We start from the raw sequence: 19540 nt of genomic DNA, 5'->3' as shown, positions 1-19540 counted from the left end.
AGGAGGCGGAGCTAAACTGCTGGGTCTGTCAAACCTGGAGCACGAACTTGAGACGTCACGTGAGCGCCGCGACACTGACCAGCTGATTAGTTTGTCCCAGTTCCGCCGATGCGTGGCGGAACAAGTCTATGGAGCCTGCTGATTGGTTGGAGGGAGTCAAAGGTCGCGCTTTGGGTAGGCACTTCGCAGTGCGGGCTTATGATTGGCTTATTTGGTGTCACGTGGCAGTACGCTCTAGGGTTATGGGCGGCGAGCCGCAGCCGACCGCGGGCGTGTGCTCACGTGTTGCGGGTCAAGGTGCGTAGTGCAGTAGTCGGAGAGGGCGTGCCGGGAGGGGAGTGCTTCGCAGGACGAGCCCGCTGGTTGGCTCGCAGGGTTCACGTGGGGTAACAGGCCCGGGTGACGTCAACACAGCGGGCGGGGCTCCGCTGCGAGTGCGGTGTCCCGGGCCTGTGAGTCGTCGTCGCCTTGCTGTGTCGGGCCTGAGCTGAGCAGCTGTGCGACGTCATGGACAACTCCGGGAAGCAGGCTGAGGCTATGGCGCTGCTGGCTGAAGCGGAGCGCAAGGTGAAGAACTCGCAGTCCTTCTTCTCCGGCCTCTTTGGGTGAGCAGCGGGCAAGGCTGGGCCTACGGCGGGGAAGAGCGGGCTCTTCTGCTCTCTGCGGAGCCCCTCTGCGGCCTTGCGGGCACTGGCCGTGGCTCTGTGACTGACGACACCCGCTGAATGGTGGCCGCGCCTTTCCCAGGCCGGTGCCCGTGGATCTGTGCGGGCCAGGCTGCCGGGGTGAGAACACCAGACCTAGGGGACCCGGGCTGGGGTGACCCTGGGCATGATGAGCTGGAGTACGAGAGGTGTGAGGGTCAGTTGGGCCCTTCTAAGAGTGACTGATGGCAAGGAGACCTGGACTGAGGTGGAGACTTGCGGGATGGGCCGGCATGAACGGGCAGTGACACTGGTTTGACCAAGGAAATAGCGATGGGAGGATGAGGTATGCGAGAGACTCAGAGTAGGGTAGATAACCTACTAGATGGTCCTCAAGTCTAGGGTCTGAACACACCCAGGAGGTGGCAAGTACCTCACACAAAGTTTATGCAAGTTTGCCATCTTCAGCCATATTAACTTTAGGAGCAGCAGAACCCATGCTTGGAATGAGGTTCCGGGTTTCTTTATCTTAGGGGAGTAGGTTTCCCTGAAAGGGCTTATTGGTAAAAACTAACTGACTACAGAAGTTTGTTATGAGTATAGACAATGTGTAAAGCGCTCAGAATTGAATCTGGTCCTCTGAGAAGTTCACCAGCCAGGAAGAAGCAGATTCAGAGAGTGTAAGATTCTGATGGGGAGATCAAGACGGTAGCACTGAAGAGCTTGAGGGGCTCTGGGGAGAGGGCCCCGAGCCTTGGGATGTAGGAGGGGTTGGGAAAGATGACACTACATGGGAGTAGGCAAGGCTCCTGAAGGGACAGGCAGAGAGGAGCACTGGGGAAAGGTCCAAGCAGGTGTGGAGGAAGAGATCTGCTAGGGGTAGGACAAAAAAAAATCAAGCCTCCAAAACAAGGATTGAAGAAGACAGAAGACTACCAGGAAGTTGGGGAAGTCTGGGAGAAAAGCCTAGGCTATGGGAGAGACTGTTAGAGCTGGGATGAGGACCGAAGGACACGAAGGGGGAGAGGATGAGGCCACCCCTTGTTGTTTGACGTCAGATGTTTGGCAAAGGAACTTGAAAAATGTTTGTGCCTGCTGCACAGACATCCGGTTAATGACAGGCTGTGTCAGTTAGATGAGAATGCTTCATTTGAGAGAGAGAGAATATGTTTCTGAGTTTCTTCAGTCTTCACAAGGGAAGAAGTTCAGGTTAAATGTGGCATTGGGGTGGCACCTCCACCTCGGTTTTCAGTAGTAGTTTTTCTGATAGTTGAGTGTCTGGTCTCTTTGGCCTAGAGAGATAAGTGTATACTTGGGCTGCTCCCAGGGCAGCAGCTGTGTGTCCCACTTGTTTACCACTTCCCAACCACTGGTAGAGCAGAGCTGTCGGGTGTAAGGGCCTCTTGGTGAGGACCGAGGCTGGGAACAGTGGCCTGGGAGGACAGTCTGGGCGGCAGGGGTGGTGGGAATAACGGTCTCTCTGGTGCGAGAGCGCTTCTGCCCGGAATGATGGGACAGGGACAGAGGTGGCTTCCTAGAGGATAGGCTTCCATCCCAGGGCTGAGCAGGAGCTCCAGGGTCTCTCAGTGAAAGAGCAGCAGAGGACAAGCCTGAGGAAAGGCCCAGAAGCCCGCCTGCTGAAGGAAGGGTTAGTGCAGGCAGAGTTCCAAGTCTTCCTGTGACCTTAAAGGGGAGGGGGAGGGTGGACTTAGATGAGGCCTGTGAGCATGAGCTTGGACTTGAGATACTGCAGGGTTTAGTGAGGGCCTCTTTCAACGGCTTCCTCTTTTACCCTTTAGAAAAGCAAAACAAAGCCGCAACAGCTGGTGTGGGACAGTATGTGAGACCCTGTTACAGTGATAGTGGACCATGCCTGCCAGTTGCTCACTCTGCTGCCCAGCCCTGCCTGGGCCAGGCAGTCAGCCTTATGTAGTCCCCACAAGATCACTGTGGAGGAGCAAAGTGGTCAGACGTGGCCCCCTCCATTAACCTGGTGCTTCTGAAGCCCAGAGACTTCTGGACACTGCATGTAGGGAGGGTATTGGCAGACTAGTTTGGGGCGCTGCCTCCCTTAGACTGCTGCCTGCCCCCACAGTAGTTTTCTGCAAACATTGGAAAGAGCAGGTGGGTTTCTTCTGGTCTTTCCAGGAAGAATAGAGGAGGTACTATAGGGAAGGGAGCAAGGCCCACTGGGACTTGGAAGCCTTGGAGGTACCGTGAGATCACCTGGAGGGAAACCACCAGCAGATGGGCCCTGCTCTGGCCCACCTCTTGGAACTGGGGCTGCCTGGTAAACATCTGACAAGCAGCCTTCAGTGAGCTACTCTCTGAGGCTTCTTCTGCCTTCAGGAATGTCCGTGATGAAAGTTCCCAAGTTAAGAGGCCTCTGCTCAGGTTACATGGGTCAAGTAGGCTATTCTCACCCATCTTCACACGTCTGGATTTCTGGGCTGGTAGACACTAGAGGGCTTTGAAACACAGTTTAGTTTAAGGTCAAAGCCTTCTTAGCACCTTCCCTTGGTGGTGGGCATGCCTGCCTGGGAGTCTGGATACCCTTTACCTCCTTTCTCTCTTCTGCTGTGCACCGTAGGGACTGAATTGGTCCTACAGTCAGGTCTGTTCTCTAGGGCTCTTCCTGATCCCTAACTCTGCCCAACAGTCTTCCCTTCAGAAACAAAAAGACCAGCACTTGGGAACCAGAGGCTGGCACGTCTCTGTAAATTTGACGTCAGCTTGGTGCACATAGGGAGTTCCAGGACAAACCATTTCCTGTGGGATGCCAGTGTGGTTGGGGAGTTTCTTCCTTGGCGAGACAAGGTTAGAGTGGCCCTCTTCCCCGCATTTGTCTATGGAGTAAGCAGGCTGGTTTGCAGCGTGGTGATTGCTGTTGACTCTGAGTGTGAGTATGAGATGATCACCCGTGTCATCACTGCAACTTGAGCTGGAGGCGCTAGGAAACTGGAGGAGGTGGCAGAGCGCTCTGTGTACAAACAGCCAGTTCTCTACACGACGTGTTAAGGACTGGTTCCGCTTGAGCTGCCTGCGGGCACCAGGACTCCTACTTGGAGAGGGAGGGCCCACAGGCATTCTGTAGAGCCTGGGGCAGGCTCTGCCCTGAGCCGCTTCTCCTGCCATCCTTCCCAGTGGGAGTCACAGTGCTCAGCAGCGGCCAGGACACACAGCTGACGTACACAGCAGGGTACCGTGAAGTCTGTGGGGGATCCCAGAGCTCCTGGCTTAGTCACAGCGTCGCCTCTGCTGACTGCACAGAGGTTCCCTGATACCTCCTGCGTGGAAGAAGTTGCTGAGAGGCCAGGAGGAAAGCAAGTGTTGGCATTCTGGACGGTGATGAGTGAGATCCTGTCGGGGCACATAAAGGAGGCCTTCCAGGTTGTGTGAACAACATCTGTGACCTCTCCTTGAGCTGGCGGTTTCACGGGACAGTAGACTCACTATTAAGTACAGTGTTGTCCCAGTCTGTCCTCCCCTAACCACCCTCCACCCCCACCACCCCCACCAGCATCTGCTCAGATCTCTTCCATGAGAGGGGTAGCATTTACATAACCTCGGTACCCTTTGAGTCATTTGCAGGCTACTAATGTGATGTCTGTGGAAGGACGTACTGAAGGCAGGTTATAGATTTTTAGAGCATTCATGGTCCTGATGGGTCGACTCCATGGGTGCCCATCCAGAGACGAAGGGCACTGCCCTGTCAGCACTGGCAGATTGGTGCAGGAAGGGTAGGCCTGGGACTCTAGAAACAAAGGAGATGTGCACAGCTCACCGGAAGGAGGAGGCCTCGGAGCCCACGCTGAGCTGCTGAAGTGGGGAAACATTCCTTAGTCTGATTCTGTGGGGTCTGATGACAGTGACATCCTCACCAGCAGGGTGCAGAGCCCTGTCCCTGTGTCAGGAAAGGCAAGGATGCATTGCCACAAACCAGTCTAAAAGTGCTCACTGTGGAGGGGGTTGTTTTCCTCTGTTCTGCAGCGGCCTGAGCACCTCCCAGGCACTGCACCTTGGCCAGATACTGAGTGTGTGTTGTCTCTCGGATTTCTCCCAGGTCAGGTTCAGTCTCTGTTGTGCAGCTGAGGAGAGGCAGGCTCTGGGGTACTAGCCCAGTGTCACAGACAAGTGCCTGAACAGTTCTTGCCAGTCATTGTCTTACAGACACATGTGAAAGGGTTCTGAGAAGATTTGAGGGCATGGTGGCAAGCGAGTGACCCTTTCCCTCCAGGTCATTCTGCCTGTGCTGACCTGGAGGGCTGGCTGGATAATGTTCCCTTACCTAGAGGAGGATGCTTGGCAGCTCCGGCAAAGGACAGAGCTGTCCTGTCAGCAGCCCAGTAGTGCAGGCTGCTCTCTGTATCCTCAAGACTGGCATGCACCTGGCCACCCTCCTCATTTTCCAGAGGGACAGAAGAGAGAGAGCCTCAGACTCCAGACTCAAATTGGGAGACTACGGGGGGGGGGGGGGATGAAATGGCATGGTTCTTGGAGCAAGAAAGTGTCCAGGGAATGGAGGCAGGCAGGCCAAGCCTGTCCTGCAGAAGCCCCTGGCTGCTGCCAACAGCGCCTGCACTTCCCTGGCACCATTCAGCACTCCATATGACAGCTGTGCCTGGGAGGCCTGAGGCTGCTTCCTCCGCGCCTCTTGGGGGAGCAGAGCTGAGCGGTAATTATAGACAGCCTGCACCAGGCCAGCCCTAACCAGTTCCCTCTATTCCCAATGAGGCACCGAGCTGTGGGCTGAAGAGTGCAACCGAGGCAGCTTGGAGGAGGTCAGTGGGGGAGGCCTGTCAGCTGTCACTTGCAGCTCTACCAGGCCCTTCAGGAGGCAGCCAGGGAGCCTGTGCTACCTCACGCAGGAGGCTCCCTTTTAGTGGTCAGCAATTCTAGTCAGACCACAGTAAGGAGATGACTGAAACAGCTGCCCCAAGCTGGGATGGGAGGCCTTAGTGAGCCTACAGAGAAACGTAGCACAATAGATCTGAGGGCATCTTCCTTCCGGCCACTCTTGCTCATGCTAGAGCAAGTCCTCCCTCGTCCTGCCTGCTCCAACCCTATCCACCGTGCTGACTTCCCTCCCTCGGCTCCTCAGCCATACCTTCTGACTCAGCCTCTGCACACGCTCTGTCTCACCTCCAGTGCCCCTCCCGCTTCTGTGGTAGCTCCTTGGCCACTGAGGACTGAGCCCTGACCTCACACCGTCAAGTGCAGCCCTCCTGCCAGGCAGCTGTGAGCAAGCCTGTTGATGCTGCGGACAGCGGGCTTCCTCCTGAACAGCCATCATCAAATCCTCAGATGCTTGTTCTCACAGCTAAGGAAGTGTGCGTACGGCTTTGGGGGATTTACATGGATAACCTACACAAGTGGATTTGCCCTTGTGACTTTCCTCCCATCTGCAAAAAGAATCCGGACTCTGGAGATCTTCTGTTGCCGCCTCACAGAGACAGGGACCAGGGTATCGGGGCAGGAGGCAGCCTGGGGCCAGAGTAGTCAGCAGTCCCTCTGGCTTTCCCTGGGGTAGACAGGTCAGCCCAGCTTAGCGTGGGATCAGAGAGCCTCAGTCGGCAGCTTGGCAGACTTTGTGCTGACTGTGTCTGTCGTGCTGAGCTGAAGCCAACCTAGCCAGCAGTGACTGCTCATTGCCACTCTGCCTCAGGCTTCTTGGTGACACTGGACACGTCTGCTCTGCCAGGAGCTTCTAGGGCCATATAGGACTTAGTTCCACCCACCAAGTGAGGATTAGCTAGGGGATCTCTGGAGGATGGAAAGATCTGTAGCTAGTGTCTGTGAGCATGGACTGTTCAGACAATTCCAAAGGGTAGAGAGATGTGTTTAAAAGCACTTGTTGCTCTTGCCAGAGGTGCCAACCAAGTTCAAGAAGTCATAGCACCCACATGGTGACTCACTATACTTCCAGATACTTGATGCCCTCATCTGATTTCCTTGGGCACCAGACACTCAAATGGCATGCATACATACATGCAGGCAAAATCCTCATATGCATAAATAAATGTAAAAAAAAAAAAACTGCAGGGATATAGCTTAGTTGGTAGTGAGTTTGCCTGGCATGCACAAAGTTTCAAGTTCATTCCCGAGCACCTCAGTACATAACAAGATGAAGGCCAGCCTGGGTGTTGAGGACTTGAGGCTGTCAGAGACAGAATATGAATATTCGTGGGGCTCAGGGTGCCGGTGGTGGAGCAGTTGTGCATGTGCCAGGCCCTGGCTTGTATGGTATGTCTAGCACATCCAGAGAAAACATTCCAAAGGTTCCTGTGGGGTGTTTTACATCCAGGTTCAGGGGGCCTTGCTGATTTATCCTGTGCCAGCAACATGAACATTTCTGACCTCACGATGGCTGGGAGTGGCTCAAGAGAAGGCAGAGTCACAGTAATGTTGGGGAGAGGGACGTAGTGCCCAGAGCAGGGGAGGGTAGACTCTGAGGAAACACTTCACCTGCTGCTGTTTGGATCCAGGAGATCATCTCCAGACGATTGCTGGCTTAGCTCAGTGATCAGCCTCTAAGACCCAATCTAGGCCTGTCCACCTACTGAGCACACATGCAGGCATGTTCAGAGCTGTGGGCGCTGTCCCACACTGATCAGGGCTATGTTCTGTCTTGGGTCACACACAAACACAATAGCGCCCACAGCTTCGTGATAAGGCCAAGTTCCCAAGTGCCATCCATGCTGTGTCTATTGACTTGGGGGTTCAAGGCAGGTGGTGGGGATAGCGTACGTGACTTCATGAAGAAATGTTCTGTGTTTTTTAGTCACTACCAATTTGGGAAGGGTTGAAATTCATTTGATGGGATATTAGAGAATGTCATTGTTTGAATCGTTGTCGGGTCACAGTCTTCATGGGCTAGTCCTCGTTGGAGACAGAATGGAAGGAACTTAGGAGTTTGAGCTAGTAAGGAAGCTCCCCTCCCCTGCACAACCCCCCAGCCCAGGAGAAGGTTTATATGAACCTCTTGGAGATTGAGAAGCAAGAATAAAGCCCCAAAAGCTCCCCCTTATTTTAAAATAACGATGAGATGGGACAGAAGATGTAACTCAGCGGCAGAATACTTGCTTGTCGAGCCAGAGTCAGACGCGATGACGCAAGCCCATATTAGGATGAGGCATCTCAGGTCACCTCCCACTGTGTAAGTTTGAGGCCAGCCTGGGCTGTATAAGACTCAGCAGAAACTAAAAGCCTTCCCCGCTTGTGTGTCTCCCAGGCTCCTACCCGGGCACAGTGAGTGTAGGGGTGGTTTTGCATTTCCAGAATGTTATGCCAAATGCCTGTGCAATTCTTCTGGGTTCTGTCTTAGGATAAATTGCAAATGATATTGTTTATTGCTGGGCTAGAGAGTCAGTATAAATTCTGATAATAAAACACATAAGGGGCTGGAGAAGTGGCTCAGCAGTTAAGAGCATTGACTTCTTCCAGACGTCCTGAGTTCAATTCCCAGCAACCACATGGTGGCTCACAGCCATCTGTAATGGGATCTGACACCCTATTCTGGTGTGTCTGAAGAAAGCAGCAGTGTACTCCCATACATAAAATAAATTTTAAAAAATTTTTAAAGAAATTTTAAAAATTAATAGTAAACCACACAAGACTGGAGATAGACCTCAGTTTGCCTAGTATGCATGAAGCTGTCCCCAGGACCACATGAGCCTGTGGTACACACCTGTAATTCCAGCTCAAAAGGCGCTGGCAGGAAGATCCAGAACTTGAGGCCAGTCTATGCTACAAGAGAGCCTGGTTAAAAATAAGGTAATAAGATATATAAATTTTTAGAAAGAAAATGTGCAGATGGTGCAGAACAAATTAGCCGTACAAATGTGTACCGTGGATAAGCCACCAGCCCCAATTCTGCAGGCTCTGCCTCAGCAAACAATGCTATTACTATGTTTGGGTTTGTTTTTTCTAGAAATATTCAGTGTTTGTATAAATATATGTGTTTCAGGAGCATTTTGCATTTATGTCTTGTGATAGTATTCCTCCATATGGCTGTCATTGCCGTATCTGCCCTGTTCTGAAGTGTAACAACACTCTGTACTGAGGCCTTTCTGGAACCATGGACGTGTGCAAGGCACGGGGTCCAGGTCCTGAGGGCCCCACCACTACCACCAGAATACTTCGCAGTCTCTTCAAGAATTTGTAGGTGTTCTGGGTCTAAGTAGTCACCTACCACCTAGGCTGGAATCAGAAGAGGCTGAAGAGTCAGTGTGTGAGGGGCAGGTCCGGAATCAGCATCAGCAGTGCCATGGGAACCCACACATTCCCCTCCAGGGGTGGCACTAGCAACCTCCTCCCTGCAGAATGCACAGCTCAGCCGATGGCAGGGCAGAGTACGGGTTTGCTTTCTGACAGAAAATTGGATGGTCTCTTCACCTCTTCCCGTCCCTTCTACCCCAGAGGCTCATCCAAAATAGAGGAAGCATGCGAGATGTATGCCAGAGCGGCGAACATGTTCAAGATGGCCAAGAACTGGAGCGGTACGTACCCTCGGCCCACAGGCCCAGCCCGGCATGTGGCCTTGAAGTGTCCTCTTCATCCTCAGGAGGCCACAGCATGAGACCAGATGGGATGCTTTGCCCCCTAAGTTGGGTGTGGTGGGTTGTCTTTCTGAGAGAAGGCATGGAGGACATTTACTTGCCTGTAGATGGAACATGCTGGGCAGCCCATCACCATGGAACCTGCTGAGCCTGGTTTCACAGTGTGGCCTCCACTGTCAGCAGGGCTGATGGGCTGGCCGGGTCTAGAGCTGCAAGTGCTACACTGCATTACTGCCACAGCCCGTGAGCGGCCTTTCCAAATCTACCGCTCCGGGGCCTGTTCCTGCCCCGCCCATGTATAAACTAGTCGTGGGCCATTTGTTCCATGCTTTCAGCTTTTTAACTACTTAGAAATGTCCTAAAATTAATTTAGGGACCTAGTGTGTGTCCCAGCACTCCAGAGGTGGAGCCAGAGGGTCAGGAGTTTAAGGCCTCACTGGGCTACACTGGGGATTTGAGATTATTCTGCAGTAAAAAAGAACCTGTCTCAGAATACCAAAACCATACGGTGACAATGATGCATACTGCCGCAGTTACTGATGGTGTGACAGTGTTTGGGCACAGGGCTGGCCTGGCATGTGCGAGCTGTGGCTTCAGTCCCCATGCCCGTAATGATCAGATAATGGCAGGGCAAAGCCCTGGTGTGTGTCCGGTCACACTCAGGTGAGAGGCAAGCCAGTCTTCCCACAGCCTGGAGGAGCATGCAGGGTTGCACCTTAGCTGAGCTGAGGCGAAACACTACCCACAGAGGGAGAGACCCTGCTCCCTCCCTTTGGCAGTCTGGGGGAGGTGTGTGAGCAGAATAGCATGGCCTGTGGGTGTTGACAGTGCAGACCGCACGGGATGCCCTGGCCTCAGGCATGAGCACTGTCTTCACGGACTCACTCTTGCTGCCCGTGTCCTGTTCTGCTTTCTAGGCAAGGGCTCATAGTAGGGGTGCACCTGAGAGCTTTGGGGAGTTGAGGAAAGAAATGGACTAGGGAGGGGGGCAGGTAGGAAGTGTCACCTGGGTTAATCTCACCTGTACCTTCACAGAGCACCCCTTAGACCTTCTCCGTCTCCACCTTGCTTTCTGCTTAGGTTCTAGGCCTCCCTGTTCATGGGGAGAGTTCCTGAACCCAAGAGCCTGGATGTTGTGTATTTGTAGTCCTCAGCTCTGCCTGCCTTTCTTTTCTCTCTGTGGAAGCAGTAGCTCCGGAGTTGCTGGCACAGGCTGGGTGGAGGGGAGGGTATGGGATTGGTGCTGTGTTCACCCTGGCTGTGTGTGTATACCTGGGCCTAGGCTTCCCAAAGCAGCTTTCCCACATCCTCGTTCCACCAGGAAGCTCTGCGAAGGCTGCCATTGGGCTGGAGTGGGCTGATCTTGGCCTCTACCTGGGACTCTAGCTGTGTTCTTGAGAGCCCGACCTACCTCCTGGGGCACTGACTGAAGCTAGAACAATCTGTTGTATTCTAGCTGCTGGGAACGCTTTCTGCCAGGCTGCCCAACTTCACCTACAGCTCCAGAGCAAGCACGATGCAGCCACCTGCTTCGTGGACGCTGGCAATGCTTTTAAGAAAGCTGACCCCCAAGGTAAGGGCCTGTGAGAACCAGATGGCAGAGCAGCTGAGGACTGTCCCCACATCCTCAGGTATCTACACAGATCTGGGTTTTTCCAGTGACTGACATATGATATACCAGGAGCAAAATAAGCACTAGCTTCAGAATTGACTGGTCTAGGGCTGGCACTGGCTTCCTGCCCCACAGGTGGCATCTCTCCCACCCTGGTGCGCAGTCGTCACCCCCTCCCAGGCTTTGAGCATTTGGGAGTGGGAGTTCCATTTCAGAGCCACTGTTTGCCAGGAAGCCAAGCAAAGCTGTTGAGTTGTCAGAATTAGCATGCAGAAAGGAGCAGGCAGTCCAGGATCAGCCAAGAAAAGTGGAAATCAGCTTGACCTTGCCTCCCTGCACTCCAGGAAGAAGCAGAGAGTTGCCAGAGCCCAGTTCCTTAAAAATCCCTTAAAGCAGAGCCTATGAGGACGGGAGCCGGGTTTGGACACAGCACAGTCCAAGGACCTCAGCCTCGGATTTCCTAGGCTGGGGAGTTTGCTTTTGATATTTTTATTCACTTATTTTCGTGGTGCTAGGGATGCAGCCTGGACCTCTGATGTGCTGAGAATATGTTATACACATCCCCAGTCCCCAGAATGGTTCTTTTTTTAAATCTTAGAGGCACATAGATTGCTAACTTTAAACTTTAGCAAGCAGAGGTGTCTTAACGCAGTCATGCTGTCGCATGTGTATAATCTGAGCATTTGGTAAGTAGAGGCAAAAAGATCAGGTTCCAAAGAAATCCTCAGTTCTTGGCTACAATGTGAGTTCGAGGCAAGCCTGGGGCCATGTGAGACTAAGTCTCATAATTAAATTTTTTAAATATATAGATTTTTTTTCCCTCAGGAGAATGGAAAAGAAGTGGATAATCTTTTAAAAGGAGATGCTCAGTGTTTGGATAAAGGCCCGCCTCTGGGGAGAAGGCAAGCAACCCCTGCTCTCTCCAGCGTCAGTGGATAGCTGCTGTTATTGTCACAGAACCACTCCCAGTTAGAGAGATGGCTGTGTTGACTCTGCCCCTGGGCTGACTGGTCACTCCTGTTTGTTTAGCTCTGATGTGTGGGGCTCAGGCCTGACAGGCAGAGAGGTGGATCCCTGCCTCCAGCCCCATCGCTCTTCCAGATTTCATTTTTTCCTCAGTGGTAGCATAGATGTACTGTGAGATGTGCATAGCACTTTCTGACATCCAGAAGGCAGCTACCCTGAGCTCTAGAGCTTGCCCCCCGTGGTTGGTGTTCTGGGAAACAGCCAGAAGGCCAGGGAAGGCTTGGACACCCAGTTTCTTCATGAGGGATCTCCCTTACCTGTCTGACCACCTACCCTGTGGTCTCATCCATCAGCTCTTTAGGAATCTCACCTGAGGCTTTCCATTAGCAGTAGTTGGTGGCCTAGGAATTTAACCCCATATTAGGAGCTTGTTGTCTGTGCGTAGGCAGGGAAATAGTCAGTCTTCACATGTCTTCTGTTTAAGCCCATGCCCACTGTTGTTTCTTGGATGCCTACTATATACAAGACACCTGATGCCTTTCCATCCATCCCCTTTCTTTATTGGAACTTGGAGTTTGTTCCTGTTTTATTGCGAACATTGCTTACCTAGATCTGCATGTGTCCAGGGACTTCAGGGTGATGTACAGTTGAGCTGGGCTCCGTAACCCTCTACCTGCTCTCTACAGGCTGAGCACCCAGGAAAGTAGGAACAGACCCGTGGCATCAGATAAGCCCTGTAGTGAGAGCAGATTAGGGTGTCAGCCAGCACCTGCCACTTTCCAAGCTGTTTCCAGAGCAAGGAGCCAAGGCCCCATGAATCCGTGTTTCTCCCCTGCTTCTGTGGCAGGAACTGCCCCACCGACAGATCCCATGCCAACAGGCCTTAGCTCCTGAAATTCCCACAGAAGCAACCTTAGCTTCCTCATCCCAAGAGAGCGCAGTCCTCTGTCAACCCTGTAGGCAGCCCTGGAGCCTTCCTAGCACGTGTTCTATAGTTTTATCTGGACCCTTGACTGACCCTGTGCCTCCCCAAACCCCATTCATTGCCCAGTACTTCCCTCCTGAAATGGTGATTAAAAGATACTGAGAGTTCATTTCCATCTGCTAGAAAATGCCTCCTACTCATGTGTCTCTCCTACAAATAACTTGTTCAAAAAAAAAAAAAAAAAAAAAAAAACCCTTTTCCCAATTTAAAATCTTAGAAAAAGAAATGGTACAACAAAGGTAGCCCGGTACCAGCCTGGCGTTCAGTACGGCTTGCTGTTCAAGCAGCCAGCAGGGCCAAGACCTTTTGGGTGCACTAAGGGAGGGCGGTGCTCTTCAGCTGGGGGTGCAGAGCCCCATGTAGAGGCCCCAGTGCTCACTGTATCCAGCCTTCTCTGCAGGAGAGGCCAGTCTGGCCTTCCAGGGCAGATGCTGAGCACTATAGCCCTGCCCCAGCGGCCGTCAGCACTTGCTATCAGTTTGCCCTTTGATGGTAGGGCTGTGATAGTCTGTGCCACTGTGCCCTGATCCTGCTTGGAAGCTGGAAGTGTGGCTGCCTAAGGGAGAGGGCCTCCCTGGGAAGATATGCCAGCATGTCTGTGTGCAGAAATACCCAATCTGACCAGGTTGCCTGGGGCCTAGGCCTCTCATCCTTTCCTTCCGGTTGCTCTGGAGAGCCTAAGAGCCCTGAAGCCAAGGCAACTATGTGCCTGTCATCTCCCTCAGGGAATACAGTCTGCCTCCTGTCTTCAGGACCTGCTATAACGACCTCTCCATCTTCTCTTTCCTCCCTAGAGGCCATTAACTGTCTGATGAGAGCAATTGAGATCTATACAGACATGGTAAGGGTTGCCTGCTGATCCTGCCTTGCTCTGTCCCATCCTGTTTATGCTGTGCTTTAGGGGGCAGGGATTCGATTGCTGAGCTGAGCTACAGAATAGGGTGTCTGCTGTAGCACACACATCCCTCACCTGCTGCCTCTGTCCCCTTTATAATCAGTAATCCCCTTGGGGCTGCAATGCCCTTGCAGGTGCTTCCCTTGCCTGGCCCTCCCCTGGTGTCCCTATGAACCTGAGATATGCTCAGCCTTACCCTCTAGTAAGGCTACTGTCCTGAGAGACAGCACTAGGTAGTAAGCCGCATTGGGCCACTGCTGTTGTCATGTCCCTGTCTGTGTGACCCCTTACCAAGGTGGGAACCCAAGGAGGCTAGACTGGATTGGGGTGAGACTTGGTGGGAACACATCTCCGGTCACATCCCTTTACTGTGTTCTCCCCCCATCCCCAGGGCAGATTCACAATCGCCGCCAAGCACCACATCTCCATTGCTGAGATCTATGAGACAGAGCTGGTGGATGTAGAGAAGGTGAGCTGGTATCAGGCTGGCTGTGCCTAGGTCTCTGGCGCTCCTGTTCCCACCCACATGACACCTGCCCTGTGGTCTCAGAAGGCAGGGGAGACGGTGTTAAGGCACTGTTCCACCTTGTCCTCCATTTCAGTTGTCCCATTCTCATGTCTCACCAGGCCATTGCCCACTACGAGCAATCTGCAGACTACTACAAAGGGGAAGAGTCCAACAGGTAGACCCTCCTCTGCCTGTCCCTCCCCAGCCTGTCCCTCCCTAGCTTGCCCCTCCTGTGGGACTTGCTACTGTCCCTTCATGACCCTCCTTCCCACAGCTCAGCCAACAAGTGTCTGCTGAAGGTGGCTGGCTATGCCGCTCAGCTGGAGCAGTACCAGAAGGCTATTGACATCTATGAGCAGGTGGGCATTGCTGGCTGCCGGCTTCTGCACCCACCTCTGCCTGCCCCGCTCGCTCTCTCAACAAATGCTTCTTCCACCTACAAGCTGTCTCCAGAGCTGGGTATCCTCTGCAGAAAAAGTAGGGCAGAGGGGAGAAGAATCCAGAGGAGGGACCCTGAACCGTGGGAAGCAGCAAGTGTCTTGTGACACTGTGCTTGGGGGCCAGGCTGTGGCCAGAAGAAAGGCAGGCAGCTGGCCGTGGGAGAAGGGCGGGCAGTACTTCTCCCACAACTGCCACCACTCTGCCCACTAAATGCCAATTTCCTGTTTGTCTGGCAGTGGTGCCTCCTCCCCTACTGACTTGGGGAGAGGCCCACAGACACCTGGCTTCCCTTACTCCACCCACACCCTCATCATGTTCTGGTCACTCTGGCAACACTTTGTAACCTTGCTGAGCTGTCATCCTGAGGTCTCCAGACCTCACAGAAGGATATGGGCTTAGCTCCCAGAAAACTTTAGTACGACAGTGACCTTCACCCTTAAGTTGGCTGCCTAAGCTCATGGTAATATGTGGCTACAGGTGGGGACCAGCGCCATGGACAGTCCCCTCCTCAAGTACAGCGCCAAAGACTACTTCTTCAAGGCGGCCCTCTGTCACTTCTGCATCGACATGCTCAATGCCAAGGTGAGCCCCTGCCAGCCAGGCCACCTTTCCAGGCCTCTATCTGCCAAAAGGCCAAGATGTTCCACAGTGTTAGAGACCAGTTTATCTACTTAGCCCTACCCTTTGGTTAGGATGGAAAATCATCTGGATGTTTTTCTGAGTTCCCGGCTACTGACTGGCTCCTTGCTGGCCTGTCCCCTTTATGGGTTACTGTATATCCTGACTGTCCCATTCAGCTATGGTGCAGAAGCTCCTTCCAGGACCTGGGACTCCTGGTAGCATGACTTACGGTTGGCCTCTGCCTACCCACTGGATTTCAGAGCGTCTGGACACGAGGTCAGGTTTAGGGATAGCAGTGGTTGGTAGAAGGATCTGGAAACTGGATATTGGCTTTCAGTCCTCTGGTAGCCTCACGGGCTACATGACTCTGGCTGACCTCCAGTCTCCTTCCCTGCCTGAGTACAGCTGGCAGCTATGCACTTGGGGGAGGTAGAACAATTCGCTGTTTTTACCTTCTGTGGTGGGCATGGAACCTGAGCCTCATGCTCTGCTAATGCTCTGACACTGAGCCACATCCCAGCCCTCACTGATGAGTTATGAGCACACAGGTGGGTGTCAGAGCAGGCTGCACCCCTACCCAACCGACCTGGGACCCCAGTGAGCTTTCCCACTGCCACAGACCCACTCAAGGCTCTCCACAAGAGTTCCATGTGTGAAGGTGCAGCTATGGGCCTGGCGTGTCCTTCCCCATTTCATGCCTGGAAAGCCTGCCCCTTCCTACAGCCACCTCTGCCAACTGGACTCAGCTGAGTTGGGGATGGCACCATTGGGCACAAGTCAGGTGATCCTGGAGGCCAGGGTACGGAACATCAAATCAGAACTGCCAGCCAGTGGTTTTGGCCCTGGTCTTTCTTACCTTTTCTTACCCTCTCTCCTGTTGCTTAGCTTGCTGTTCAGAAGTATGAGGAGCTGTTCCCGGCCTTCTCAGATTCCCGGGAATGCAAGCTAATCAAAGTGAGCATTGGATCTGGCTCTCCCTGGTCTGGGTGTGGACTGGGCAGGGATGCCTGGGTCTCGGGTGGGGTGACCACCAAAATTGCTTAGAGGGGCTGTGTTTGATTTGGTTTTCTGCTGTTCTGCTCAGTTCTCTACCTGAAACAAGTACAGTTAATGCAGGGACACTGGAGAAACGTGGGCAGGACAGGGCCAGGAGCTTGGGGTTTCCCCTGCACATGCACCGCAGTGTCCTGACTGGGACAGAACCTGTCAGTGTGGGGTCCTCCTTACAGTTACACCCCACAACATCCGCTGGGTCTGGCTGACCCTGACCCTGTTTGCAGAAGCTGCTGGAAGCCCACGAGGAACAGAATGTGGACAGCTACACAGAGTCGGTGAGTGCCTGCACAGGAAGAAGTCTGGCCAGTGGGTCTTCTCCAGTGTGCGCTCTCATAAATTCTACTCTACTTAAGCCAGGCAGTGGCAGCTACAGTTAATCCTGGTAGTTGGGAGGCAGAGGCAGGTGGATCTCTGTAACTTCTAGGTCAACCTGGTCTACAGAGCAAGTTCCAGAACAGCTAGGGCTACACAGAGAAACCCTGTCAATACTTCCCAATCCCCAAAAGATTCTGCCCTACTAAAACTCTAGGCCCTGGGCCTTGATTGTGATTTTCTTTCCTATGAGTCACTCTGGAGCCCTCAGTGTTCACCCCACTTTAGTAGGTGGTGGCACAAAGGCTGAGGAGAGACTGATACTTGCCTTGGGCCCTTGGAATTTCAGTCCATTCTCTTCCCCACAAACCAAAATGTCTTCAGAGCCCCTTTGCACAGCAGCTGTCTGAACTCTACTGCTCTTACCCACATGGCTGCCCTACAGGACTGTTTCCTCTCTCAGTCCACTCTGAACACTTGTTTCCAACTGTGTCCACCTCGGTTCTCTAGCCAGGACCTGCCGCAGACATCACTCTCTGGGTGCCCTCAGTATTCAGGCCCCTGAGGGCAGAGGTCAAGCTGTGTGTCTCCCACTTGGCACAGAGATGGGAGAGGCAGTGTTTTCATGCCGCCGGGCCTCATTTCACCCACAAAGCCTTTGACTGCCCACTCGCACTCCAAGCTTTGCAGACTGAGGCGACCGGGGCCAGGCAGGGTTCCAGGAGGGAGCAGTGTGTCATGGCTGCCCTCTTTGTGCCACAGGTGAAAGAGTATGACTCCATCTCAAGACTGGACCAGTGGCTTACCACCATGCTTCTACGCATCAAGAAGACCATTCAGGGTGATGAGGAGGACCTGCGCTAGGCCTCCAGCCGCTGTCTGCCACCCACCTGTCTGTCACAGAGGTGGAACCAACACCTCCCACCAGGAGTCTGAAGGAGTGGGTGCGATGCGGGCCACATCCTCCAGGGTACTAGGCGGGCTCTCCTGGATGGCTCATCACCCTGTGCCCGCTGAGTCCTTTACCCCGACATCTATTTAAGCCCCCAAAGGTGTCCTGCCCTGGAAAACCCACCTGGACAGAATCTCCAGTACAGACCTCTCTGTGTGCTTCAGGAGCCTTGGATCAGCATCCGTTCCCATCTTCTGACCAGCGGTGTACTAAGGCTGTTTCCATATCTCCTACCTTGTCCCCTAGCAGAGATAAGAGCACAGGTAGCTCTGAGACTTGCTCTCCCTGACGGGGAGTAACTTCTTCCCTGGAGCCTTCCCTTGTTCCTACAATGCCAACCTCAGGTCAGACCCAGCCCTGGAGCTCACGGGGTGCCTTAGCCCTGCCCTGCATCTGCTTCTCTCCCTGCATCGGGGTCTGTCTGTCAACCTGAAGCTGCAGCTGGCTCAGGAAGGACAATAAAACCTGCCACTTTTGCATGAGTCTCTTCCGCTGTCCCTTTTGCCCTCACTGCCCATCCCTTTGGGCCTTGGCTGTCCTGGAGGAGTTAGAGGTTTCTGCAGCTGAGCCTCAGAATCAGAATGCTTTTTAGAAGCTGTGGGCTGGCCCTTGATACATTTCCTTCCATAATGCCAGAAGAAAAGATGTCGGGAGCCTCGTACCCATTTCACCCTGCAGGGGTCTGCCAGGCCTGGGCTCCTGTGGGATTGCTCTGAACCAGACAACCTAGTAGAAAATGTTGGCCTTCCACACGTCTTGCTTTGCTCCTCTGTCCCTCTAGTGTCCCCAACAGCTTCATTCAGTTGATAACTTGAGTGGCCCTCAGCTTTAGAGAAACCTGAGGCTGAAGACTGGATTGATTGATTTATTTATTTTTACCATGGGGATTGCCAAGGCTTGAGAGAATCTCCCATTTTTGCCCAGGGCTGTAGCTTGCTGCTCTGGTTTGAATGATGTTTTGGAAGCTTCATAAATGGCTCAGATATATAAGAACCTGGTTTATAAGTTACCACATGAGTCAGAAGCAGCTTGAAAAGAAACTGCACAGCAGGGAAAGTGGGTAGAGCTTAGTGGGTAAGAACACTTTCTGCAGCAAGCAGGCGGACCCAAGTTCAGATACTCTGCACCCATGTTAGAAGATACTGGTGTGACCACACGTACATGCATGGAAGCCTGGAAGGTAGGGCACTGACTATTGCTGAGCCTGGGCAGAAACCTGGCAGCAGCCTCAACAAAAAAGACCCTGTCTCAAAGGAATAAATGACAGAACATGACCTTTTGATAACCATCTTCCCATGTTCATAGACATGCACAAGTAATAAAAACGAGAGGCCATGCCAACCCGCATGTCCCATTCATTCTGGATGGTTAACGAAGCAGCTGCTAGGTGCCCGCCTGCCAGGAGTTCTTCCTCACCAGAACAGGCATCTGGAATGCTCCAGCTCCTTCGAATCACCCTTCACAGCCCAGGGAAAGTCTCAATACTAACAGTATACTGGCCAGCCTATCACGTGGTTGGAGCGTCCTAAATATGTGTATGCTCAGACACCATGGCCCACGTGGAGATCAGAGGACACTGTCAATCAGTCCTCTTAACTCCTTTCTGAAGCAGTCTTAGTTCTCTGTATTGAGACAGGGACTCGCTATGTAGCTTTGGCTGTAGACTAGACTGGCCCCCTGTGTGCTGGAATTAAAGGTGTGGGCTACCACGCTGGGTAAGGCAGGGTTTTCTTTCTGCTAATATTCTTAGTACTTCAAGTTAACTGGCCCATGAGCTTCCAGCTCCACCGCTCCAAAGTAGTACTAGGACTACAGATGTGCACCACTTCATCTGCCTTTTTACATGGGTCCCACAGATTGGATTTGGGTTGCTGTGAGGCTTGCATAGCAAGCACTCTTCTCATCTGTGCCATCTATCTGGCCCAGAGCTGGCAGGTTTGTAACGTATTTATTTACTGAGCCTGCTTCGTGTCTGAGGCTATGCATTCCC

The 19540-nt window shown here is 53.0% G+C and overlaps 1 protein-coding gene across 2 annotated transcripts; it reads left to right on the top strand.

The window, feature by feature from the left end:
* The first annotated feature begins 429 nt into the window (after positions 1-429).
* Positions 430-18032, top strand: NAPA (NSF attachment protein alpha). 2 transcript variants are annotated; one of them, XM_080908502.1, is made up of 11 exons: positions 430-605; positions 9063-9142; positions 10659-10775; positions 13560-13606; positions 14052-14129; positions 14288-14343; positions 14443-14527; positions 15087-15191; positions 16116-16184; positions 16511-16561; positions 17361-18032. In XM_080908502.1, exons 1-11 carry the CDS (start codon positions 508-510, stop codon positions 17460-17462), a joined length of 888 nt encoding a protein of 295 aa, XP_080764628.1. In that variant the 5' UTR covers positions 430-507; the 3' UTR covers positions 17463-18032. The 2 variants fall into 2 exon arrangements, with proteins under 2 accessions (XP_080764628.1, XP_080764629.1); XM_080908503.1 differs by lacking the exon at positions 17361-18032 and having other exon boundaries at positions 16460-16550.
* The last annotated feature ends 1508 nt before the right edge of the window (positions 18033-19540 follow it).

The sequence above is a fragment of the Micromys minutus genome (genome assembly GCF_963924665.1).
Source record: "Micromys minutus genome assembly, chromosome: 32".
NCBI lineage: Eukaryota > Metazoa > Chordata > Mammalia > Rodentia > Muridae > Micromys > Micromys minutus.
The sequence above is the reverse complement of the archived record's forward strand: the minus strand, read 5'-3'. Positions and strand labels throughout refer to the sequence as shown.

Coding starts and splice junctions, on each gene's coding strand:
- NAPA (XM_080908502.1), top strand. CDS start 508: ATGGACAACTCCGGGAAGCAGGCTGAGGCTATGGCGCTGCTGGCTGAA. Junction 606..9,062: donor TTCTTCTCCGGCCTCTTTGG/GTGAGCAGCGGG, acceptor CTTCTACCCCAG/AGGCTCATCCAAAATAGAGG. Junction 9,143..10,658: donor GATGGCCAAGAACTGGAGCG/GTACGTACCCTC, acceptor GTTGTATTCTAG/CTGCTGGGAACGCTTTCTGC.